Genomic DNA, 25,633 nt, shown 5'->3' with positions numbered 1-25,633 from the left:
TAAATTTCTTCAGAGGAGTTTAGTTTGCTGTAGAACATTTCTTGTTGCGATGTACCTGTCCCTCTGATCTTTTGATACTTCCTTCCTTCTTAATGAAACGCATCTAGATTTCTGAAACCATAAATCTTTTAAAAGAATACTGTAATGATAGTTCATTCAAGTAAAGTGTTACAAGGAATTACATCTACAGTTACCAATGAAGGGCTTCTGCTAAACACTACACACAGAAAACACATATAAACTAACTAAAACATAAACTAAATTAAAATTGACATAAATTTTGTATGACTGCATTCCCTACAGACTACTGCAACGAAGCACATATGATAGATAATGTGTAAATATAGATTTGTAATCATTGAAATGCAGTGCTTTTCTTTTGACTGTTCATTCAACTCTTTACTTGCTAATGACACAGACAGGGAGCTAGTGCACCATCTACAAGTTTGGGAATGACACCTAGCTGTGTGGTGTGGTTGATAACATTGGAGAGCAGGGATGCCATCCAAAGGCACAGGATGGGCCAGAGAGGTGGGCCTGTGCCAGCCCCATGAAGTTCAGCAAGGTTATGTGCAAGGTTCTACACCTGGACTGGGGCAATCCCAAACATGGATACAAATTGAGGCATTAGTAGATTAAGACCAGCACTGCTAAGGAGGGCCTGGTGGTACTGGTGGATGAAATATTGGACATGTGTCAGCCCTGTACCTTTGTGGCCCAAAAAGCCAAATGTATCCTGTTACACAGTAAAGGAAATGTGGTCAGCAGGTGGAGGGAGGTGATTCTGTTCTCTCATGAGACCCCAGCTGAATTTTCAGCAAAGGAAACACATGGATTGGTCAGAGTGTGGTTGCTCAGCCTGGAGGAGAGAGGGCTCCAAGGAGACATACCAGCCTTCCAGAGTCTAAAGGGGGTATACAACAGAGCTGGAGATGGACTTTGTATCAGGATGTCTGCTGGTAAGACAAGTGGGAATGGTTTTAAACTAAAACTGGGTAGATTTAGAATAGATACAAGGAAGAAATTCTTCACTAGGAAGGTGGAACAGGTTTCATAGAGAAGCTGTGGGTGCCTCATCTCTGGAAATATTCAAGCTTGGGCCAGTCAGGCTTTTGAGCAACCTTATGCAGTGAAAGATGAACCTGACTCAAGCACAGAGACTGGACTGGATGGTCTTTAAAGGCTCCATCCTACACAAACCATTCCATGATTTCATGATTCCAATGTTTAATGGAAGTTTCCTGAGGACTTCTTTTTCAAAGTTACCTGGACTATTTGTTTGAAACACCAACAGCTCTTTCTAACCTGTTCTATTATATAAATTCTGAAAAAAAGCCAAGCAGCAGTACAGTGAGCAAGTTCAGGAAAGGAAACAGTATAAACAGACATTTCTCTCCTCTGTCACAGAGACAAACTGGTTCAGCACTGGCATATGAGTTACATACATCATTATCTCATACTCTTTGACAGTCTGAAACACTTCTGTGTTAACAAGCCCAGAGTTATTACTCCAGGACCTTCTGTATTCCTGTTTTCTCTCAGCATGATCCCTTCAGGCAGGCATAGCCAGCACCTGAACAGTGACTGCAGTCCACAGCAGGAATCAGCTGCACCTGCTAGAACTGTGTGCAGAAAGCCTGCAGCTTGGTTTAAAAGGTTTAAGCTGCTTCCCAAGTGTGAATATTGACAAAGCAACTCTTTTGTATGTCACTCTATGGGGCATTCAGGAGAAGTCCTGCTAAGTTACACAAGATTTGACAGCTTGTAGGTAGTAAATGTTCAGTTTCAACAGTATTCATTCATGTGCTTTGTGCACTTGAATAGTCCTGCTGTTTTCAATGGAGCCACTTATATAAACAAGTACTCTACAAAATAAAGAGGGGTTGTATGCCCTGTTTTTATTTTCATTTGGGCCATTTGTTTAATTAAAGTACAACTTGCAGTAAAAATGGTATTTTAATGGTACATGGCACCTCAGAAGGTAACCTGTAGGACTCCTTTTGCCTCAAAGGTGAAACATAAAGGAAGTTTATTAATAATTTGATGTGTGACCCACTTCAATATTTAAGAAAAAAGTGCTCTCTAAAATTAAAGAGGGCTGTAAAAAAAAACAAACAAAGGGAGGCTGTGTGTTTTACATAATAATAATTTACAAAAACTAGTTCACTGTGAAGTTCTACAAGCTCAGAAAGACTAAACACAGAAGTCTGTCCACAGCCATCACAATCACAGCTTTTTAAAATGTTGGAATGGTTAAGTTAAATTAAAAAGTTATTTATGGTCAGATGTTTTCTAAAAGACAGGATGGACCACAAATATTTGCTCATAAATATCTGCAGATTGTGTTCTGGCTTCAGTTTGATTCTCAAGAACCTCTAAAATGCCACAAGGAATCTTTTTATTAGCAGCTTTGAAATCAGGCAGTGTGTTTCCTAAAATTAATATCTCTTCTTACAAAGCATCCAGTTCTATTTCATGCTTGTAAAAATAAGGCTAAATGAAACTGCTGTACCTGAGGCCCAAGAAATTTTTAGCTGTTCAATGTTCACTTTCTTTTTATCTCTTCACCATTGTTTGAGTCATAGAATGAAGCAAGAAGTTGTGTGTTAATATAGGAAGCCAGCCATATGCTTATTCATCCATGAGTTCAAACAGGTTCATGAATATCTAGCATCCATTCCAAAAGGGTTTCCAAAGGTTTCCATACAGGGCATATATTTGGGCTGAAACTCAATTTGAAATTTTCATAATTTTCAGGGAATTATGGGTCCACGGAGACATTCAGTCAGGACTAGTGAGTTTTTACAGTGGACACTGTACCTACATATGTGATCTGTAAATTTCTCAACCCTGTAAGAATAAGGCAAGAAGGAAATATGAATCTTAAATTTCTTAACGTAATCTTAGAAAAAGCATGTCTCCATGTTACAAAACATATTTCTGAGCACCACCGAAGAGCTGGTCTGTTGGGTAGCCTTTATGTGTAACTTGACATTTGGTTCCCACATCTTTCATGGTGTCCTTGTCTGGGACTACCCCAGTAAAAAAACACTTGTACTGTAACCTGTGTACTGGAACAGCTTGTGCACTGTATACAGATTATTTCCTTCTGATAAACCACAGATATTTTATTTGTTGTAATTATTTTATTTTTCTGATTGTTGAATTTATTGTCCTCACTGGGCTAATGCTATATCAGATGTGTATTTGCATATCTGGTTTTGCAGAGTGAATTTGCGTTAGGTTATTGGTCTCCATTTAAAACACATGCTCTTATTTCTTACTGCACAGCAAGTCTGTTCAAAAACTTAACAAGGTAGCAAATGTAGTGCAGAGCTGGAAGAGCTGATCAAAGCGTGACACATTCCCCTCCAGAGCACAGTGAGTTGCAGGCAGTCATTCAACAGCTATTGGGTAGTTGATAAAATATTCACCAACTAATTTATAAACCAGGGCAGTTGCCATGGTTATCTGAAATATGCCAGTACTTTTCCCTAGTCCATCATTCACTTCTTACAGAGGTATGTGTATCCCCACTGTAACGTGCTTTTCTGGGAGGAGGTAAAGAAAGTAGCTGTATCAATGTCTTTTTTACACATGTAAGATTAAATATTCTTTGCCCTCTTTTTCATGCAGCTATTTAGAAGAATGTAAGAGATGCTTTCTGATATTTATGAAGGTATTTTTTTTGCTGTTGGTTTTTCAACAGATAAGGAATGGAAAAATCATGTAATCCACTAATTGCATGCCTGCTTCCTTCAGACTATCTTTTCTGAAGAATAGTGCTCTGATACTACCACATCTTTGCAAGGAGAAAAAGAAAGCATTGCAAAAGGAAAAGTGCAGCTCTTTTTCTATTTTCCACTGTGTAGCTTTGGAGTTAAAAACCCCTGGAATATAGAATTATAGAGGGACCTTTTGTTGGTTTGTTTTAATAGCAGCACTTTACAGAACACTTGATGTGAAGAGGACAATTCACAAGAATATAGGAATGATCTCTCAGGTTTACCTGTTATAGCACTGAACTGTCACTACCCAGAAGAAAAAAAAAGGTTGTTTTCATCTCTTTAAGAAAGTAAAGCAAGCACTTACTATTGCACTAACCACCAGCAGCCCTGCCAAAGGGATGCTGTAATGCTGTTCTTCATACTGATGTCAGGGTGGCACCTGCTGGGAGTTCTCCTTCATCCTTCAGACCTACACAGTCACAAAACTTCTGGGGTGAAACTCTGGCCTGCTGGGATGTGCTAGACACAGATTGCTGGATATTTATTGGACACAATATCACCCCATTTTTTAATCATTATTATAATTATAGTTTTATTATTGAAATAAAAGGCAATAGAGTTTCTTATAAGTACAGATGGTGAAGGGAGGTCTGCTATTTTCAGTTCTCTTCCCTCAGGATCTTACCTGTGACATTAAAATGACCCCATCTTACTTGGTCTTCATTTGCCAAAAAAGTACCCTCTTAATGTCAGAGAATTAATTCACCTCTCCAGACAGGGTGTTCTGATTCAAAAGCTTTCATGAACTCTACACCAAAGGACTGAATAAACCACAAAAATTTTGGCAGTTATGTGAAAAAAACATCATGTAGGAAAAAAGACTACTCCTGAGGTTGCATTTCAAAAAGATCTTGGCAAAAGAGAGGACTCAGAAGTACTATAATCTGCAAAGTAATGCTTTCTAAGATGACTCTAAACAGTGTAATGAATGCAGAGATTTGTGACACATACAAGATATAAATATACTAATCATGATATAATTATCAGTCTTACCTTGACCCTGAATATAAGGGCAACCAATAGTAGCATACATGTGTTTTATAGGACTGTGAGAACATAATTTTTAAAAACAAGTTTTATAAGTATATTAAGGATTATGATCACCAAAGGGTCAAAGTAGCAGATATCCAAGCATCAAAACCTGGCATACATGAGACTTGATTAGAAAAGCTGATTGCAAATATACAGACTGGTTATCATTCAAAGATGGAAGACTAGCAAGAAAATGAAAAAAGTGCAAATGGTGTTGGCAAAGAGTGCAATAGAATGAAACCACGGGACATAAACAAAGGAAAGTGAAGGAGTGAGACAGCTCATTTAGATTATGAATGTGTCCTTCAGGAGATATCAAGTCAGACTTTGACAATTGAGAACTATCAGATACTGTAAACAACATCATAATTTTCAGCATCAGCTTTGCTGTAGTGCACACTTAGAACCAATTTTAAACGATTGTTAAAGACCAAGTTTTGTAAGCAAACTGATGAGATTAATATTATGCAAAATTTAACCATTAACATGAAGTAAACTACTAATTTTTAATTCAGTTATATTAAATTTTACAGCGTAAAACTGACCTAATTTGGCAGTCTTCTGATCCCATCACAGACACCTCTGATTGCCTTAGTGACAGAAATGCTTTTAGTTGCAACAACCTAGTCACTAGGAAGTGTTCCTTGCATATATCAAAGCCAGCTCAATGGGAGGTAGACTAAATCTTGAGAGAAGAAACTTAGCAGTGGAGGAGGGAGATGAGAAGGTGCTGAAATTTACTCTTTTGCTCCATGAGTACACCATGCAAATCAAGGCAGCTCTGTGGCATCATTTACTAACACTGCACCTTGTTTAGTAAAAAGGTGATGCCAACAGAACTTTTCTGCTGCTTTTGATGTGGAAGCAAGGCATTTGGCAGTAGTGTGATAAAACACAGACAAGTTCTTTAAGGAATTTGTTCTGGAGGCAAAGAAGAATAAAAACTAAGAATGCACTTCAAGAAAAAGCAGTATGACAGCACTTGCACACAACTACTGAACAAGAGCAAGAAGTAGAACTGAGCCTTAGTCAATAATCTCTGGGGGCTAACCCTCATGTGATGTGGATAAATACACATTTCTTTATGTTTGCATCACACTTTCTTTCTTTGTTTCCATGCTATTACCCAGGAAAATCTATTAGTTTAAAAGTAATTAATCTTACTATCAAAAAAATATAAATGTGCAAAAACTAGCATGCAGAACAAATACTCCTGCTCACCCAAAACATAATACAGTACAAAACCAGTGACTAGTCATTTGGAAAAAGCTGTCAGTCTCCCAGCACTACTATTCTAAGACATTTATTGATTCAGGCTTATCTCCTGAGAAGATTAAATCTTCCTAGTGCACCCATTCTTCTACTCTGTATAAATGATAAATCTTCATTTTATTGCTTGGGTTTTTTACCTCTGAAACCTGAGTGCAATTATACATCACTGTCCTTGTACTAAATATTCCTAGTTCTTTAGTTTATTTAATGGGCTGCATCAATCCTACCTAACATTGTCATGCCTCTGAATGTAAATCTTGTGGAAAATCCTTTCAGGTGGCTTCAGGAAGTCTTCCTTCATTTCCATTGCAACATTCCTGGGCAAAAGGCTCATCAAGAGACGTTCCTAGAAGAAAATATAAGCAACAACAGTTTTGTGGTATAGTGTGTGACCATTTTTCTAAGTTTTAAACTAGCAAAGCAGACAATCTTCTCTTAATCTGCTTTCTTAAAATGTCTGCTGCATAAATAATATCAACCATTTCTCTCTAACTCCTGCAAACTGTGTGGGTGTCTTCTTTTAAGTCTTCTACACTAAAAAAAAAAAAAATTAACAAACCACACCAAAAAAAACCCCAAAACCAAAAAACAAACCCCCACAACAAACTAGAAAAAGCAAACCAAAAAAGCCAGCCTCAAGAGCATATAATTGTCCATATTTTTTACTAACATTACAGTTCTAATAATAGCAGCTTACTTTATTCTTAGCAAAATTTTTCTGTCTGAGAAAGACTTCCCAGGATCATTTGCTATATTTTTGTGTGTTCTTTTTCTTCGTGGATATAATGAAAGTGTTACATTACGAGGACTATGACAGCTGGTTATTAAGCAGTGAGAGTAGATGATGGATTTATCCACTGTCAAATTCAGTGGAACAGTAAGCACAGTTTTAATGGCATCTTAGCCAGTGTGGCAATGTCTTTAATGAACTGCATCAGTACAAAACCCTGGCTAAACACATCTTGCTATACTCACTGAGAAATTTTTCGCTCAGGTCACTGACCTACATAAAAGGAGTCTCTAATAATATGAATCTTGTCAGTACTGGCTATAAAAGGCCATGTAGTTTTTCCACATATTCTGACCCATTCACAGGTACCATCTGGAAAATCTGCAACTGCTGTTCTTAGGTGTTGTAAGGGGTCCATAGATACCTACTCAAGATACCTACCTACATGCATACATTCATTCATTGTATTTTCACCCAGAAAATACTCGCCATTTAAAATGCATTTCCAAGTTCGTCCGTTAGACCTGCTAGTTTCAGCCATGGCAACAGTCTGAACAAATTCACATAACCACATCTGATCTGATTCAGGAATCTTGGGTTCCAGACAGGAAGGGCTGAGGCTAGGGGCAAGGAAGGTGTACATTTGATGGAAAAGGATTAGGTCAGTGAATAATTAAGTAAACTGGATAGATGTAAGTCCATAGGCCCTGACAGGATACATTCACAAGCTCACTGAGTGAGCTGTCAGATGCTACTATAAAGTCACACCTAACAGTCAAACATGGTGACTGAGAGACTGAAGAAAGAAAATGTCACTTCTCTAGACAAGAAGGAGGATGCAGGGAACTGCAGGGCAGTCACTTTCACCTTGGGTCCTGAAAGTGATGAAGGATCTCATCCTGGAAACCAAGGTGGTCAGACCACATGACTTCCAGAGTGCTCTTCCTGCCTCAACTATTCTGTGATTCTGTTATCTGACTGTCAAGAGCCACTGTAATGGCAGCTACAAGATGTCACAGAAGTGCATATTTTGGCTGAACCTCATCCTCCTTTCCTTTAATCAATATTAAATAAATAAGGAGCAAAAATTAACACTGAGAAGAGGGTATCAGCAAGTGCTATTATGTTGCTAACATGCCCACATTCACCAAAAAAGGCCATTAAATAATACTCAAAGTTTATTCAAAGGGTTTTTTATCTTAACAGTTTCTTCTGGAAGACACACTGAAAAAAGTAAGAAGTTAAACTTTGCAGAACTTCTCTGGTGAACTTTGGACTAAAGTTCTGTCGTGTTTGTGGTGGTCACATTGTCTTGAGGCTAAGGACTGTTAGCTAACTCTATTTCCTACTCTTCTTATATATATGTAGCAGAACATTCCCTCCTGCCACAGAAGAGCTTATCTGTTACGTCCGTCAGCTGGTGCATAGCTCCGGACATTCTCTCCCTCACAAGAATTGGTGGCATAACCCAGGCTGCACAGATGTTGAGCAGTGAGTTATCTCTGGCACCAGGGAGGTGAGATCCCCAGCTGACAATAAATATCTCGTCTTGAGAGTGAGATGTAGAGAGATGAGGTAGGAATTCCCAACTGTGAGACACATTACTTTGCTAACCATAAAAGCTATACAAATTTTCATGGAGGTAGAAGCGTCTGACATACACCCTGGAAATGTGTAGGACTTCCACAAGTTTGGATGCAAGTACTGCAATTACATTCCTGGGAATTGGGAGGAAGGATCCTATGTGTGCCCCATCAGCAACTGGATGGTAAGATACATGGAATCCGATCTATGCTATTTCTTTGCCAGCTGTAATATTAGGTACTTCAGTTGTGCACTGTGGTTATCTGGTAGTAGTGTTTCTTTTGTTCATCCTGTGTAGTATGTCATCTGTTAAAGTTTTATGTATGTTAAATTTGTGTTAAATAAATAAATAAATGTTAATTAAATAAATAATTTTGTAATAGACGTAACCAACCATTATTAAGAACTTGTGAGTGAGAGTGATCTGGGCTGCAGGCTACTCCCAACAGAGCGACTGCCAGAAAACTGAGTCTAAGGCAGGACTTACTTGAGCTCTCCTCTACATTCGTAACAATGTACATGAAGAATATGGCAAAGAATATTATGGATTTCAATATTTGTTGATACTTACACGGATAGCCATTTCCAATTAACCAAAGCATTTCATGTCACTAAAAGATGGTTATTCATTCTAAATTTTATGCTGATTTAATTAAGTAAATTTATATTTCTGCAGCAGAATTGTATTTGGGTAACACAAATTTTGGATTACAATCCAAAACAGGTATTTTGTCCATAGTGGATCTTATGAAGCTCTGTTGACTGCAACTTGTATCTTAAAGTTGTTTTACTGTGTTAAGAGAAATAAACTGAGGTTATAAAAGGAGATGACCATTCTCAGGCAATAAAGAGCACATACAAAAGAGGAATTTGGACAGATGGTTATATTCTCTGATGCTTAAGACTGCAAAATGATGCTGGAATTTCATAAGTATTGCTCTGGATAAGAAATTTTTCAAGGTCTGATAAGGACTAAATGTACTCTGGAGCTTCTCTTGCAGCGAACACATTAAACAAGTTCTTCACCATTTTGCTGAAACGGATTAGTAAAATCCAAAACTGTTCAGGAGAGACTGGGTTTAGACTTCTGTTTCCTAGAAAGTCAAACTTAACCAGAGAAAAAAGCAAACCAAAATTATACTGACAGACTCTTCCAGAGAGCAGTGCTAACTGAATAGTTTTCTATGGCCTGCAAACACAATTACAATACGTGAATAAAAAGCTCAGAGATAATGTCTGCAGTGCATGACAAATAACATGCAATCCAGGGAAGTAATAAGAATAATCATTACTGTGAAAGCAGCATTGGAGAGCTGTAGGATGTAGCACCTGACTGTATTGCGAAGTGCAGATGTCAGATGTATTAAGGGAGGCTACAACAATAATGATTCTTATACACTTTAGGTTGACTATAACAAGGGCTGAAGGGAACATGAAAATCTTCTATCATATTATGATGGCTTGCTTTTTTCATTAGAGAGGAGAGTGAGATGGAGATGAGATTAGAGATTAGAGATTAGATTCCTCACCAAGTGAGGAAAGATGCAGTTATGGCTTTCTCAAAGGGCAGCCACTGCTGACCTTTCAGATCAAGAAGGGAAGCAGCAGAATGACTGTAAGCAGCATGACTGCATGATTTATCCCTTAAGGGGAGACTGGAAAATGTAACCTGCAATGCAGAGTATCAAAACACAAAGTAAATGAAAGACACCGTCCAGCTCTCTAGAAAGAATATAAGAAAAGTCTCTCCTATTTACAGCAAAATCTCATCTATCAGTCAAAGCAGTATTGCCCTTCATGTCAGACTAAGGAATGCTGAAGGACTCAGAGTTTTGGAGCAGCAAGAGTGAATTCATGTACACAAAATATAGCTGTTGGTAGGTTTGGGAAGGGGCTCTGCCTAGACCTCTATTCAGCAAGTCCTGCAGTTTTTGTCCAGTTTTTTCATTTGCTCCCGTATGGCTGATCTGATTATAAAAATAATCTGTAAACCAGGCTAAAAGGAAAACTAGGTGTGAAGGATAGTGAATTGAATGCAACAAGTGACAGAACCAATGGAAGACCACTCACATTTATGGTGACATTCTTGCTTGAGTGGTTGTTGGCTCCAACAGGGGTGGGTGATGGCAGGAAAAAATAGAAAGAGTAACACAGGGAGCACTAATTAATTAGCAACACTTTTTACCAAAATAAAACACCACTCATGTTGCAAACCTTCTAATTGGTCACAAATTATTTTCTGTTGAGGTAGCCTCAACTCGTGATATATTCCTAATCACAAGGTCTAGTAGAAACAAGATGTTTCTATATTTTATTCTTTCTCAATGGTTCACGATGTTTTTTTAGGATTATTACAGGTGTTTTCAGAACATTACATTTTTTCCACACAACCAACTTACACTATTTTAGGGATTTGTACTCTCTTCTCATGCAGTACATGTTTACTAAGCATTAAAATGATCTAAAGTAAAATCACATGCTGAAAAAAAAATACTTTCAGAGACTGTAATTGTCAGTCAATGATTTTGCATTCCCTGCAGAAATCTCACTAAAAAAAAGAAAATGATATGAGGATATACATCTCCTTCATTCACAACACTTTATATTCCTAGTCTTGCTCTGGGATTTCAAATGCCCAATTTAGCTGCCTCTGCCAATGGTATCATCCTGATTAATAATGATTACTGCTCTACTAATAAAGATAGCTATTTTTGAGAAAGATATTCAATTTAGAAAAATATTCAAATTTCTCTCTCCAGCAATGGAGCATCACTAGAAGACAGAGGAGGAACAAACATTCATTTTGACTCCAAGGCAAGTCAAAATGTGCATACCAAATGAATTAGGAATTGCTCAGTGTTACCTTGGCCCTATTCAACAACTAGTACCATTATGCACATTACAAAGAATGAAAATATGACAAGGCAGAGAAATGGATAAGAAAAAAGTGTTTCCCATTGTTAATGGACAAAAATACCCTATGTTACTGCTTGGAACATCCTCAACCCTGTTTACAAGTACATAACCCTGGACTACAACTTTCTTTTTGGGTTGGACCCAAGAAAAAACTTTAAGAATTATTCAAGACTTGAATAGACAAAGTCAAAGTTGACCAGACCTGGTGTCACTGGCAGTCCTGCTTTGAAGGAATGGCTGGGCTTGATGATGTCCAGAGGTCTGCTTTGACCACTGTGTATCCAGGTGTCTCCTTTGGTACACAAGGACCAGGAGAGGCGGGTGCCTGAAGCCTCCTGGGAAGCCCTGAAGCCTTCTTGCTATCTCATCACACACAAATGGATCTTCTAAAACAGAAGAGGAGCTCAAGGCTCAGCACTCTCTAGGAGTTGTGTGATTTCTCATTTCTGAGAAGGGAGATGAAAGAAGCAAGCAGACACTATTGAAGAAAAAATCCCCATCATCTGCATGCTCTACTCTGCCCCAACACTCTCTTCAGATTTCTCCAGTTTGGAGGCTTCTCACCACAATTCTCTCTTCTATCCCCATCCCTGCCCTGGACAATGCCTCTCCCACAAGCATCCCAGTTCTGCCCTCCCAGCTCTGCTTTTATGGGAGTACCCAGTACATATTCCTAATACATTTCTCGTGCCTGCCTCCAAAAGAAGATGCCTGTCCCCTCCCATTTTGAAAATCAAACTCTTTTCTCATGTTACTTCTCATTCCAAACACTTATAAGTTACTCAAAGTCCTTTAAAATTTTCACCTTGATTTAGAATTATTCCATGCAGTTGTCCAAATATTATGCAGTTATTCATATTGTACAAAATGATTTTTTTTACATTAGTATGGGAAATGACTCTGATACATTTTTGAATTCTTTCAGGAAGCTGTAAATGAATCCATACTCCCTTCATCAGAAAAGAAGGCTCAAAAGCACATGAATATCTTAAATGTTCCTAGCCAGCATTCTCACAAATTTCTATCAAAAAACTTGCTGTGCTTCCCCATGCTAAGTTGTATTCCTGTAGTTTATCATGTGAGATATAAAGAAAACAAAATGGAAATACTATTTCTAGTCAGAGCAGACTACTTTATCAAAGGAAACAGCTGTCATTTTTTTTCTGAGATAAGCAACCAAGCTGAGAGAAGCAACCAAGGGAACTGTTGGACTGAGGATTGAGAAGGATTGAGAAACATGCAAAGTAATACAGTTTTCTACATAGCCCTTTCACAGCCTGCAGCATTGCCTCAGAGCTGCAGGCTGTGGAAGGGCCATGTAGAAAACTGTATTACTTTGCATGTTTCTCAATCCCATGAGAGCAGGGCTGTAATGCATAGAGCTCCATCTCTTTCAGCCAGCTTCATTAAATTCCTCCTGAACTGCTCCTTCCAGCCAGCAAGCTGGCACTGCCTTCACTTGTCAGGGAGTCTGAGCCCCACACCTGGATGGCAGAGAGCTCTGTCTTGTGGAACTTGCTCTAAATGGGACTTGGAGGTTACCAATTTCGTGCTGGGGAAAGCAATAAGTCTGCATGGCACTCCAGATCCTGGTCCTTTTTTACCCTCCCTAGCACTGAACCATATTATTCAGGATAGTCTTCATGCCCATGCCATGTTACCTTTTTTTTTGCATTTTCACAGCAACTTTAGGAACGAAGAAAGTAAAAAAAATTAACGTGACAAAACCAGGTTTGCATATTTGTTTCTTGGCTGATAAAACACGAATATTTTTGTTTTCTGTAGTAACAGTCCAACAATGATGACAAATAGGAAAAGGACCTCAAAAGAGAAGGAGATTTTGATCACCTACTCTACAAAGTTCCTTTACAATATGGAACATGAAATCTAACCCAACAATTTTTGCAGTCTATCACAGATCTTCTTTTGTTATTGCTATACTTCAGAGGCAAGTGCCATCATATTTTAACACAAACTTGTCTCCCTAGAGAAGACAAGCATCAGACATGCATGTAAAACATTAATGGGACTGTTTCAGAGTCAACTCATCTATATAATTTTGAGATTCAGTTTCTAGTTAGTCAGCAGGAACTCCAAAATACATCCTAAATATTACCACCTGCTACCTAATATGACCATGGTACCATGCTCAATTTTGTATAATTTTAAAAGCTACATCTTAGTGGGTTCACAATCTCTGTCACCTGTACATTACACTTCAGAGCCATTTTAATTTACTCTAAGGAAAAACAAAAAAAAAAAAAAGGAGAGTGAAAAGAAGCTTAATGCAACGCATGGAAGAATGATTTTGTGTATGACTATTAGGATTCATTTATATTTTTGTAAGTTGGAAAACAAAGTCAACAGATTTCATTAGTGAATTATTGGAAATTCAGCTATGCTATGCCCTTTCTTCCATCTAAGTACATGAAGTAGCACTGTTAAAGTCGGTGAGCTTCCAGACGCCACAAGGTGGCAATGTTTCAGAACAGTCCCGAGATTTCTTGGAAAATCCTATTTATCAGCAAGTCATTGCTACAACTGTAATCATAAAGGACCATCCCTAAAAGACCAGATACCTAATGCACAGATTTTGAATAATAGGAGAATGGTTAACAACATAGTTATGGCAGATGACCAATACACTCTGTATGAACTGCACGATGCATTCAGTCTGAATACACCTATACCAGATCAGCTTGACATCTTTCTATGGTTAAGTGATTATTTTTGTTTAAATAAAGGAAAGCAAGGATTCATCAGAACGATAGTGTTTAATGAGGCATTGGTAGTTTCCACATGGAACATTGTTAGTCACAATGGAGATGGTAAGGCCTTGGGAAAGAAAGAAAAACATGAAGTCCTAGCTAAAATGGAAGGCAATGGGCTGCAGAAACATTGGGAAGGAGAGTAGTCACAAGGAAACCATAAAACTGCTAAAATGTACAAAGTCCACAAGACAGCATTCAAGAAGTAGCATGACAAGAATGAGGAAAACTTGGTAGCACATTGTACTTTGTAGGTACCATCCACAAAAACGCAAGCTAAATAAGTGTAAGGGATTGAAGTGGTTAATAAAAATATTGCTATGAAGGCTTTTTCCCTATTATAGAAAAAACTGTATAAAGAAGCTAGAACCACAGAAGCCCACCCCTCCTTAAAGATACCTGACTGGAACTTTGGACTGTGAGTTAAGCTGTCCAGATAAGATAAAGGGGACACTACTGCTCAGTCATCTCAGGCTGAGGGAGAAGAATGAATCCACAATCCACAGCAGCTTCACTGAGAATCATTTCTCTTTTTGAGTTTGGGGTGGGGGACACCACAGCCCACAGAGGTTTACAGATTCCTCCTGCCACTGAAGGTGAAGGAAGAGGTGTGTGGCATAACCTCTGCTCCAAAGGCACTGAATACCCATCCTCCCTTATACAAATCGGCCCAGCTGTGAAACCTCCAACCCCACAGGCCACGTCCACAAGACACTCACATAAGAGGCAACTGAAGGGTGTCACAATCCATCAAAGACCCCCTCAAGGTGCTCCCCAGACTTATTCCTGAGACCTTGCACCACAGTACTGTACGTGATGCAAAGTGATGCAACATATCCAGAGTCTGCTGCAAGAAACTGCATCAAGCTGCCCCCCACAGAGGGGAGGCACCTGGGCATTACCACCTGGTCTGAGTATTTCTTCATTCATTGGATTCTATGCTTTTCAGAGGGACCTTCACCACCAAGAAGAACAGCTAGAGAGGATCAATGGGACAATGGTGGGATCCAGAGAGTGGTTGTATTTACTTTTTTCTGTCTCTGTTATTCTTTCTGTCCCCTCCACCTCTTTTCTATTTCTTTGTCTTCCTTTCTCTCTCTCTCTCTGTGTGTCTCTCTTTCTCATATTTGCTATCAAATAAAATCCATACTATTTACTTTGACATTTGTTTGTACCTTAATTCAGGCAGAAGAATTTATAATAATTTTAAAACTGGACAGTAACAATGAGTTGGAAACCTCTGCATGTAAAGAAACCCCAGGTACTCGCTGATCAAAGAATATGTATATGACACTATCCTAAAAAGGCAAGCGTGATTCCTGAAAGGATGAGAAGATTCACAGTAGGCAAAGTTGAGATCAGCTCCACAAATCTTGTTCAAATAGGAAGAAGAGCTTAGAAATGTTATGAGAATAAACAAGAAAACTGAAAACATAAAAAGCACAAGCTGTCTTCCTAGTTATCCTCATATCTATTAAATCAGAGTGCTTTAGAAATACATTAATAAAGATTAATCATCAGAAAGGCTAGCTAACAGTTTATACCAGATACAAACTGGCAATGAATAAATCATGCAGTATCCAAACTACTGCTAGTCTTTTTACTTTCACCTTTTATCATTAACATTTACTCCCTCTGAAAAGTCACTGGCAATATCCAATAGGTCCACAAAACTATTATAGAAACTTTATGGGACAAAGTTTATTCTCATTTCAGTTAATAGAAATCTTCCTGCTGGAAGTGAATTTGAGAGAGAGGAACAAAATAGCACCTTTATAGTTAAGGCATAACTTGAAAGCTTCCTTATGCTTGGCAGGAAAGAAGGAAAAGTGTTTCTGCAGTACATTGCCAGGGACATTTCTCAACTCCAGCACTGTTACCTTAACAAATATCTTTGTTTCAATCATGCTTCAGTAGGATTTTAATAAGTAGGTTCTTTAGGGTATATCAATGAAGATGAAACTTTCTGTGGCACAGAAGAGCCACTGAACATAATTTTCTAAATCTTCCTGTGTGGAAAGAAAACATTTTTCCCCCTGCCCTGCAGAGACAGGAAGACTCGTTTTCATCATCCAGTGAAAAGATCCCTTCATGGTAGCACTTGACTGTATGCAAAGGTAGTTTGAGTATATATGTTAAAAACAAAAAAGGCACACTTAAAGCATAAATTCAAAAATCATTATTTATTATTCTTTATTAATTATAAATTATAATTTATTATTGAAAATATTTTCTGATTAAAATAAAGAGAGGTCTTAAAAATTATCAGAAAGAGTACCAATCATCTGCTTATGCCATGATTAGAGGGAACACAGAAGCCCTAATTGCAATTCCTAAACTGGCCTGCAGATGGGTCATCTGTGAGCTCAGATTTTGTAGAGGCTTAAGTGCCACACACTGTCCTGTGTTCCATCATGAACAGGACTGGGACAATCCTGTCATTGTATTTCTTCTTCCAAAATTTAGGCAGAGGGACTCACAAAGCAGCATCAGCTTTACCAATGCTACCCCTTCCAAGGTAAATGGAAGAGTAGACAAATTTTGACTAGCTTACTCATGGTGTACTAAGTTTCATCTACAGTTACAACAGCACATCTTTCCATTCCACAGCCATGTCTGGTTTGTTCCACCAATGTAACATTGAAAATCTTGATTAGGCAAGGATGTATTCCACAGGAAGGGAATGTCACAGAGCTTAACCTTCGGCAAGATGGACATATCCCCCTCTTCTGCCCTCGTTAAGGCTCCAACCCTCAACTAGTGGAATTTTTCTTGAAGAACACGCTACATGTTACAGCTCAAGTTGGTTCTGGGATTGTGCCATTCTCTGATTTTCCTCCATCTCATGAGTGTTGCATATAGGTAACGCCTTATAAAATAAGAACCTTGGTTACCCTTGTAAAATCATGGCTCAGGCCTTCTACTTAAGCTAAGTACAGCTAATAGATAGCCTAACTTTCCCGTGAGAAAGTAATATGCACCTGTAAAAATAGAGTCTTCTAACTGTGGCAATGATTCTGTACCCTCGAAAAAAGAATGTAAACATCAATAAAGAGAAAAGCTTTGACAGACACATACACTAGCAACTACTAACCAATGAACTGAATTGCCATAAGTAAATAACCAATTAGAGTTAAACACAATGCCTTTAGCGAACTATATAAATATGAGCTGTGAAGAATAAAGATTGGCTGTTGTGGATGACTTATGGGTTTCTACTGCAACACATGAGTTATGACATTCTCCTTCCCCACGCTCCTCCAAAACCAACATATCTCCACCAACTCTACATAGATATGTGGCAAATCTCTCTGGTCTCCTCTGGCACCTGGTTGAGAAATGGAGCCAACATAGGGAAGCAGCAAGAGGAAGACTACTAACACTTCAGTCTTCTGCTCTTGCTGGAGCCAACACAATCTGTAGCTGAGAGTCCAAAATTAATGGAACTTTGAGGACACAGTGCTGTGCTAGTACCAATGGTTCACACAACTGCTACTGTCTAATACAGCATCACACTTTCATTTAGAGTTGCGGCAGCGACTTGTTATCAGCACGCGCTCTTTTTTAGTATAGATCTCTGCTGGTGGCAGAAAAAGCATGAAATCTTCAGATGAGATAAGCTTTTTGATTGCTACTGGTAGGTACTGAGCCCACTAGTGGGGTGTAAGCAAACTAAGGAATGAAAAACCCCAGGAACCTGAAGTAAATAAAAGTAATTTCAGAACCTAAGAAATATCTATTTCATGGCAAGCAGTTAGCATTTCCTTTTTCAAAGACTGTAAATGCCTTTACTATAGCAATAGGAAAGAAAATCATAGCATAAAACAATAAAATGGAATGGATGTCTGAATCTCCAAAGACTAAGATATAAATATGGTTTGCTTTGAAAAATCTAGATGTTTTTCTAATTTAGATTAGAAAAACCTAAAAGCTTTTGTCCTTTGCTTCATTTTGTCTTTCTACAGAGCAAGGAAGCAAGACTAACCCATAGGAGAAAATCTTATTGCCTTCCAGAGTAGAAGAACAAGGACCAATCAGTAATATGCTAAGGAAGCAAAGAATGTATTCACATACTTAAAATAGCAAGTGTGACTCAGATTTAATTCATTTTTCCTTGTCAAACTAGGAAATTCCCAATCAAATGTGAATGAAGGGGAGCTAAACTCCAAATGAAATAAGTTTGTATTGAAGAGGTAATGGGGAACAGAATCCTTGGAAAGAATTTAGATCACATGAAAGACAGAAGTTCATTTAGTATGGCAAACCTGAGAAAAATACTACCTTAGAATACATTTCTTTTGCCAGTTAATGGAGTGTAATCTAGCTCTTTTCCTCCATAAACAGTTGGCCAAAGGAAACAGGAAAAAAAAATCCATAAGAATACGTGTGCCAGCAGCATATACTTTTTCATATATTGGAATGAAAGTAAAGTGCCCAGCTTAGTATTCTATTCAAGGAGATAATCTGTGCTCAAGTGGTAACATATAATTTGGCAAACTGCACATGTGGTGGTGCCAGCTGCTGTGACATGAAACACCCAGGTAACAAAACAGTTTATGGTCTATGGTGGAACCACCCTGTGTTTGAAGACTGACACAGGGAAAGTGTCAGATTTGTGTAACATGTTAGATAACTTATTTATTACAGTCAAGACTGTTCTAGAAGTGAACAACAATAAAAATACATGCAAGAGAACTTTTCTAATGACATTTTAAAGTTTTCTATGAATTCCTGCTGTGAGGGAAGAAAATCAGTATTCACTATTGAGGTTGCCTTACTTCATACTGTGGCATCCTACTAAAATGCATAAAAATATTGTATTAGTGTTCATACCACACTTCTGTCATGGATATTACTCTAAATTTAGAAATCAACTCTAAGAAACTCTTTTGAATTATTTGTCTTACAGTTGAACTTCAGAATCTGATGCTCTATAGCCAGTGTGCCTAATTATGATTATTTGCCTTGGCAACTGTCATCCATGATGCTATCTGCTGAAAACTGTTATCTGCTTAAGACTGCATGGTTGTGTGTCTTTAGTCATCTAATAAGGACAGGTTTGTGTGAGCCTGTTCACCCTTCCTCCTTTGTCTCTCTAATTGAAGCTACACAATGCAAGTAGGAAAAATAAACTGAAAAATTCAGAGTCAAACACTAGCATATTTGATTGACAGTTGCTTGAAAGAGAACATATTATAAATTTTTCATTATTTATTCCAAAATTCCTAACAGCCAAAGTATTAACAGGTTTAGAATTATATAACTACCAATTTTTAAGTTATCAAATTATTGCAAAATCATCTAGATTGGAAAAGGTCTCTGAGATCACCAAGTCCAACCTCTGGCCAGACACTCCCTTGTCAACAAGACCATGGCACTGAGTGCCACGTACAGCTGGTTTGTTTGAACACATCCAATGATGGAGACTCCATCACCTCCCTGGGCAGCCCATAACTATGCTTGACAGTCCTTTCCATGAAGAAATTCTTCCTAAGGTCCAACCTGAACCTCCTTTGGTAGAGTTTGAGGCCATGTCCTCTTGTCACTTGTTACCTGGGAGAAGAGACTGACCCCCACCTGGCTACAACCTCCTTTCATGCAGTTGTAGAGATCAATACAATCCTCTCTCAACACCTCCTCACAGGACTTACTCTCCAGACCCTTCCCCAGCTTAACTGCCCTTCTCTGGACACGCTCCAGCCCCTCAATGCCTTTCTTGTAGTGAGAAGCCCAAAACTGAACACAGGATTCAAAATGTGCCCAGTACCTGGGGACAATCACTTCCCCGGTCGTGCTGGCCACACTATTGCTGATACAGGCCAGGATGCCACTGATATCTTGTGACAAAAAATGGAATGGCTGATAACCAATTTAATTTACATATTTTATTTGCTTTCTTAATACACAGAATAATAGAGTTAATTTTCTTCACAGTGGCTAGTAGGGTGCTATGTTTTAGATTTGTGCTGAAAATAGCATTGATAACACAGGGATGTTTCAGTTATTGCTGATCAAAGTTTACTGAGAGCCAAGGGATTTTCTGCCTCTCATATCATCCTGCCAGTGAGGAGGCTTCATATGCACAAGAATCTGGGCGGGGACAGAGCCAGGACACCTGATCCCAACTAACCAAAGCGATTTTCCATAACATATGGTGTCATGCTCAGCATATAAACTGTTGGAAAAAAAGAGGAAGGAGGATGATATTCATAGTCATGGAATTTGTCTTCTCTAGTGACCATTACATTTGATGAAACTCTGCTTTCCCAAGAATGGTTGAACACCAATCTGCCAATGGGAAGCAGTGACTTAATTTCTTGTTTTGTTTTGCTTGCATGCATAGCTTTTGCTTTAGTTATTAAAGTGTCTTTATGTCAATCCATGAACTTTCTCACCCTTGTTCTTTCTATTCATTCCCCCATCGGACCATGGAGAGAGAGAAGGAGGAAAGAGCTATGTGCTGCTTAGCTGTGCTTGGGATTAAACCACAACATTTACTAACATCAGAAAATTTTCAAGGGATGAATAGTTATAGTAATGACCTAGCCTGTTCTTATATGTTGTTTTTTAAAATGTTTTTATAGACTTTCCTTAAGTTTCATTTTGTAAAATAAAGGCATGAAGCTAGTGTAATAAAATTACAAAGTAACTAAAATATATGAACTTTATATGATTTACAAATATGTGTTTTTATACTACGTTACCCATTTTGTTATTTATGTTACAGTTTGGAATTGCAAGTCTAGTAGCAATGTGCATCTCTCTGTTATCCTACAGCTGTGCAGCCCTAAGTTGCAGTGTCCTCTTGTAACCACTCCCAAAGAAAAAACCTCATCCTCTGTTTTAACAAAGAGCTCAGGATAGAAAGGTTGAACTGCCCTTGGATATGCCTGTTACTATTAGGGATTACTGCCTGTAGGTTAAAGGGTTAGACTACAAGCCTCACTTTTACTTGGCCAAAGTCAGATAAGAGGAGTCATGGTGGTATGCCAAGCAGTGTAGCTTCTTGCACTAGCTGGATTCAGATAAGATGTTTATTCTGCAAACCAAGAGGCGCAACAGATCTGTAAAATTAAAACACATTTATTTGTTTGCTATACCTTTCCTTGCAGAAGGTTACAAGCAACTCCAAATGACTTCAGATTTAGGCTAAAGCCTTAATCTATTTAATCTGAGTAGCCCTCAGTTTTATTATTTGCTCTGTGAAGGATAGACATGTGCACGATTATTGCAGGACTGGAGACTAACAGGTGCTGGTCAGTAGAAAGCTTCTGGGCAATTATTGCTTTGTGAGAGACCAAAATGTGCCTCCATATCTCTTTTTACCTGAGAAAGGCAGAAGATGGACCAGGCATGCCATGTATTTCTTTTCTGTGTAAGGATCTAAGCAGCCAAATGGGGCAAACGAAGCAGACACCAAGATAATTTCTAATCTCTGATTTGGCTAAGAGACACTGATGGTCATCCTGCACAAGTGGGCCTGAAGTCCAGTAGTTCAAACTGACAGCCTGAAATTGCAACACTCCTTATTTCTTCTTTTGCCTGATCCTAGTAAAGAACAAATAGATTTTTGAAGATAGAATTTCCTGTGTAAGACTGTAATTTGATGATGGAATAGATACAATTTTAAGCTGTTCTGTAACATAGAACATAGTAGCAATATTGTACAGGCTCACCCTGCTAGCTAAAATTAGTCCACCTATATTTTTCAAAGATCATACTGGCTAGCTTTTGCAAAGGACCAAGTATCACTACATACCTTGCGCTTTGTGCAAAACCAGTATCACTTCCCGGCTGCATCATTTGACAAGAATATGGTTTTGCATCCACACATGATCCATGTGAAATTTTTGCCACAGGGCGATTTGCTGATGCATTCTGCCAGTATGAATGGTTACAGAAACAAGGACTGTATTAATGATAGATTTCATATACTTTTCTGCACTGAAAAAAACAAGATGCAATATTCTGAGAACAAAAAGTACGGGAAACATGAGGAGAACCTGATAAGCGTGATGCCAGGCACTCTAGAAATTACTTCTGCCTGGGGCTGTGCAAATAACTAATTCCTTCATTTGGTTGCTGAATTGAAAAGCTAAAAATCTCAGCAAACTGTTATCCACTACCAAAACAAAATCCAACACTATTTGCTTTATTCAAAGTTAATGTAATTTTTCCCTTTCTTCATAAGGGCTTGAAATTAAACACAACAGACAAACCCACTGGAGGGCTTCTGTAGGAGACATCTTTTTACTCAAATATACAGGAGGTGGTACAGACATCCAAAATGCAAAATGCCTAGATCAAATTGTTTTAAAGCGGAATGAGGCAGAGAATTCGAAAGCAAGACACCCTAAGCAGTAGTTCAAAGTATGATGCAGTGAGAGGCATGTTATCTTTTGTTGACACCTTTTCCGTTTCTATGAACAGTTATTAATCAAACCTTTGACTCAGGGGTGACCCAGTTACTACATGCAACATTAAGGACATCGCCCTAAATTGCAGAAGACACTTGGAATGCAGACACATATGCATGCAGATATTTGCACACAAAATTCAGCGCTGCACAAGGAAAATTTAGCTAGCTGCACATTATCTGGTGAACATGTATGAAGGAACTGCAGACCATCACCAAAGTTCTAGTCTGTCTCCCAGAACCAGTGTTATTGCAGTAGCATGGTGTTGAACAACATTTCAACAAATCTAATTAGTGTAGCTGGAGTGGCAGTGTTGTGGTCCTGAAGCTAGACACACAGCTGGCTGTCTCAGCCCCAAGCTTCCTAATTCCCAGTAATTTTTAAGTGCTTCATTCAGTTTCTTATATTAAATAGATTAAAGTTTCATGTGTTGTAGTGAAGTACACAACTATTTCTTGAAAGACAAGTGCCACCAATAAATACATTTCTCCAGTCCCAAAGGTTTGAAAAACTAGATTTGATTTCACAATTAGTTTTTAAGACAGCAATTCACCCGTTCTGGATACTTTGCTATTTTCCAGTTGATTTTCCAATGTCAAATCTAATTGTGAGGAAGTACAAAAGTTACATTTAGGTTGGAAGGAAAGATCTAAACAAATGGCTTGAAAGAAGGCTTTATTGTGCAAATATACTTGCATGTACTAATGAAATTAAATAATCGGTGAAGATATTTAAGGTAGTTTTGTGGGCTTTGAAGGTTTGCATGAAGTCAAATGTTTTCCCGGCCTTCCTTATATGAAAGCAACAGGCACTTTTCATATCAACCTGTGCTACAACAAGTGCATTTCACCAAGGAAAATGATGTGTTTTATCCCCAAATTTAGTGTATGAATATGCATCAAAATATTCTTCTTGGCAGGGCAAGAAAAGGAGGGAATGTGATTAAGATTCATTATAAGGTTGGCAAGAGTGGGCTAGGATGTAGCTTCCATGCATCAGGAGACCAAACATATGACAGGCCTTCACCTTGGAAAGAGAGATGAGCAGGGTTATGAAAGTCTACAGTGTTGTGAGTGGCATGGAAGAGGTTATGGCAGGATGATTACCAATGTCACAAAACAAGAGCTGGAAATCACAAAATCAATTCATCAGACAACAAGTCCATGACAAGTAAAAGGCAGTTGTCTTATACAGCACATACTTCGAATATTAATTAGCACCCAGTTACAGTGATGACCACAAAACTGTGGGGATGACAAAACTATAAAGATGCTGAAAGAGACACTTGGAAAATGAGAGTCTGCAGGTCTTTGAAGACAGTGGTCCAGTTGCTTCTCAAATTAAGATAGACTCAGAAGAACAATCTATATCTCTTCCTTGGAACACAGCTCCATTTCAGGAGCTACTATACCTGCAATTAATACACAGTGAGTCACATCTTCCTTACATTCCCTTTTAGTCAGATGGCAATCAGTTGCATCAGCAGCAGACTCCTTTTTCTGTATTGAATACATCCCCCATTCCCCATCCCTACTTGCTCCTTTCTTTCTTTCTTGGGAAGGGGTGAAGTACTGCTGGGAGAACAGCTGGGATGTCTTAAGACCAGGAGTCCTTCAGGGAGCTGGGTGACAATGCTTTTTTTGCTATACAGGCAAAGGATGATGTGGAATTGAGGAAGTGGACACAGAGAGATGGTGCAGTGGGAGTGAGGGGAAGTGCTCAAGTGCTCTTAAGGAGCATGAACAGAAAAAACAGAATTCCAGGGAAATGGACCCACCTCACAATAATTATTCTTAGCTGTTTGCTCTGCAGAGGATGGCTTGCTGCTGAGATTTATAGATAACAAGAGAAAAGGTTTATCTCAAGTGAATGATTGTAACTATTTGTTCATTATCTAAAACCTGGTTCTTGGCCTTTGCTTCTGGTGGAACTGTAATCCAACATTCCGCAATGCAAGAAATGGATGATGCTGCCATGAAAGCCCGTTATTCATTGTGACCACAGATAATAGATAACATGGTGAGCCTTACACTGAATATTAAAATAAACAGAATCTGTCTGCTCCTTTTCTCCCCAGCAACACTTTCAAGGCTGTTTGCATGAATCCAAAAATGCGCCAACACAAGGTATTTACTCTTGCTCACAAAAATAGTTTTATCAAAATTATCCTTTGGGGCTCTTACTACAAATACATCCCATGAGGAGAATTCACTGTAAGTAGGACACAGAGGAAGAAATCTCACTTACAGCTTCATCTGTGGTGTCTGTCTCACACAGTCAACACTTCAACTTCAGGAAGCTGTGTCTGTTCAAAAGTCAAGACCATGTTCTTTCCTTTCCAGTAAGAGATTTGCACAGAAATGTCAGGGAATAATTTTACCATTTTGGGTCACAATTCTCAGTGTTAAAGGGCTATGTTTTCTAGGGCAGATTATTTGGATGAGATAAGAAAGTCTATCAAAAACATTCAGACCTTTTTAACATGTAATGTTGATACTTCAGAGAACAAAATTACAGAACTGATCACAAAAATTGAACTAGGTCAGCAGCATTTCTTGTCCTCTCAAAACACTCTTGAGTGCTGCCAGCTGGAAACTCAGAGTGTGTTATGCCACAACTGCAGCATAATTTTGTAGCCTGTAATAGTGTTTTAATTCTCACTCTGGTTCTAGAGCTATGCTAATATAGTGTGAGAACAGCCACAGAAAGTATTTTGGTGGTACTTGTGACAACTAATTAGCATATTTCACAACTGCACTGAGTTTTACACTGTAATACATAAAATTAATTTCACAAGTGTAAGAGAAAATTTATTCTCTTTCCTGACCTGTACACTGCCTTAGAAAAACATTTGCAGGATTATCTAGGTACACTATCAACAATAATGGCAATTACGCGTAATGTTATTGCTTTTGTTGTGTTTCTACATGCATGGATAACATATAAAATAAGACAGATTGCTAATGTGTTTTTTTTTTCTTTGCTAAGAGAAATTGCTAAGAGAAACACAAAAAATCAATTTTGTTTTCATGCTGGATCCCAGAAGTAGGAAGTAGGTTTTCAAAGACAGAAATGACAGGCTTGTTTAAATCCCATAAGTGAATTTATGACACATTTATGCCTTTA

At 38.3% G+C, this 25,633-nt stretch overlaps 1 protein-coding gene across 3 annotated transcripts in view; it reads right to left on the bottom strand.

The window, feature by feature from the left end:
* Positions 1–25,633, bottom strand: part of ADCY1 (adenylate cyclase 1) — a 162,882-nt gene that overhangs the window by 89,134 nt on the left and 48,115 nt on the right. For all 3 annotated transcript variants that reach the window (XR_012580535.1, XM_026793409.2, XM_005487018.4), the window contains one exon: positions 6,320–6,438. Coding sequence is in view for 2 of the 3 variants with exons in the window: in XM_026793409.2 (XP_026649210.1) it covers positions 6,320–6,438 (119 nt within the window). In the remaining variant the exon portion in view is untranslated. The remainder of the gene's footprint in view (positions 1–6,319; positions 6,439–25,633) is intronic.

The sequence above is a fragment of the Zonotrichia albicollis genome, chromosome 1 (assembly GCF_047830755.1).
Source record: "Zonotrichia albicollis isolate bZonAlb1 chromosome 1, bZonAlb1.hap1, whole genome shotgun sequence".
In the NCBI taxonomy this organism is placed as follows: domain Eukaryota; kingdom Metazoa; phylum Chordata; class Aves; order Passeriformes; family Passerellidae; genus Zonotrichia; species Zonotrichia albicollis.
Note: the sequence above shows the minus strand (reverse complement) of the source record. Positions and strands in the feature narration are given on the sequence as shown.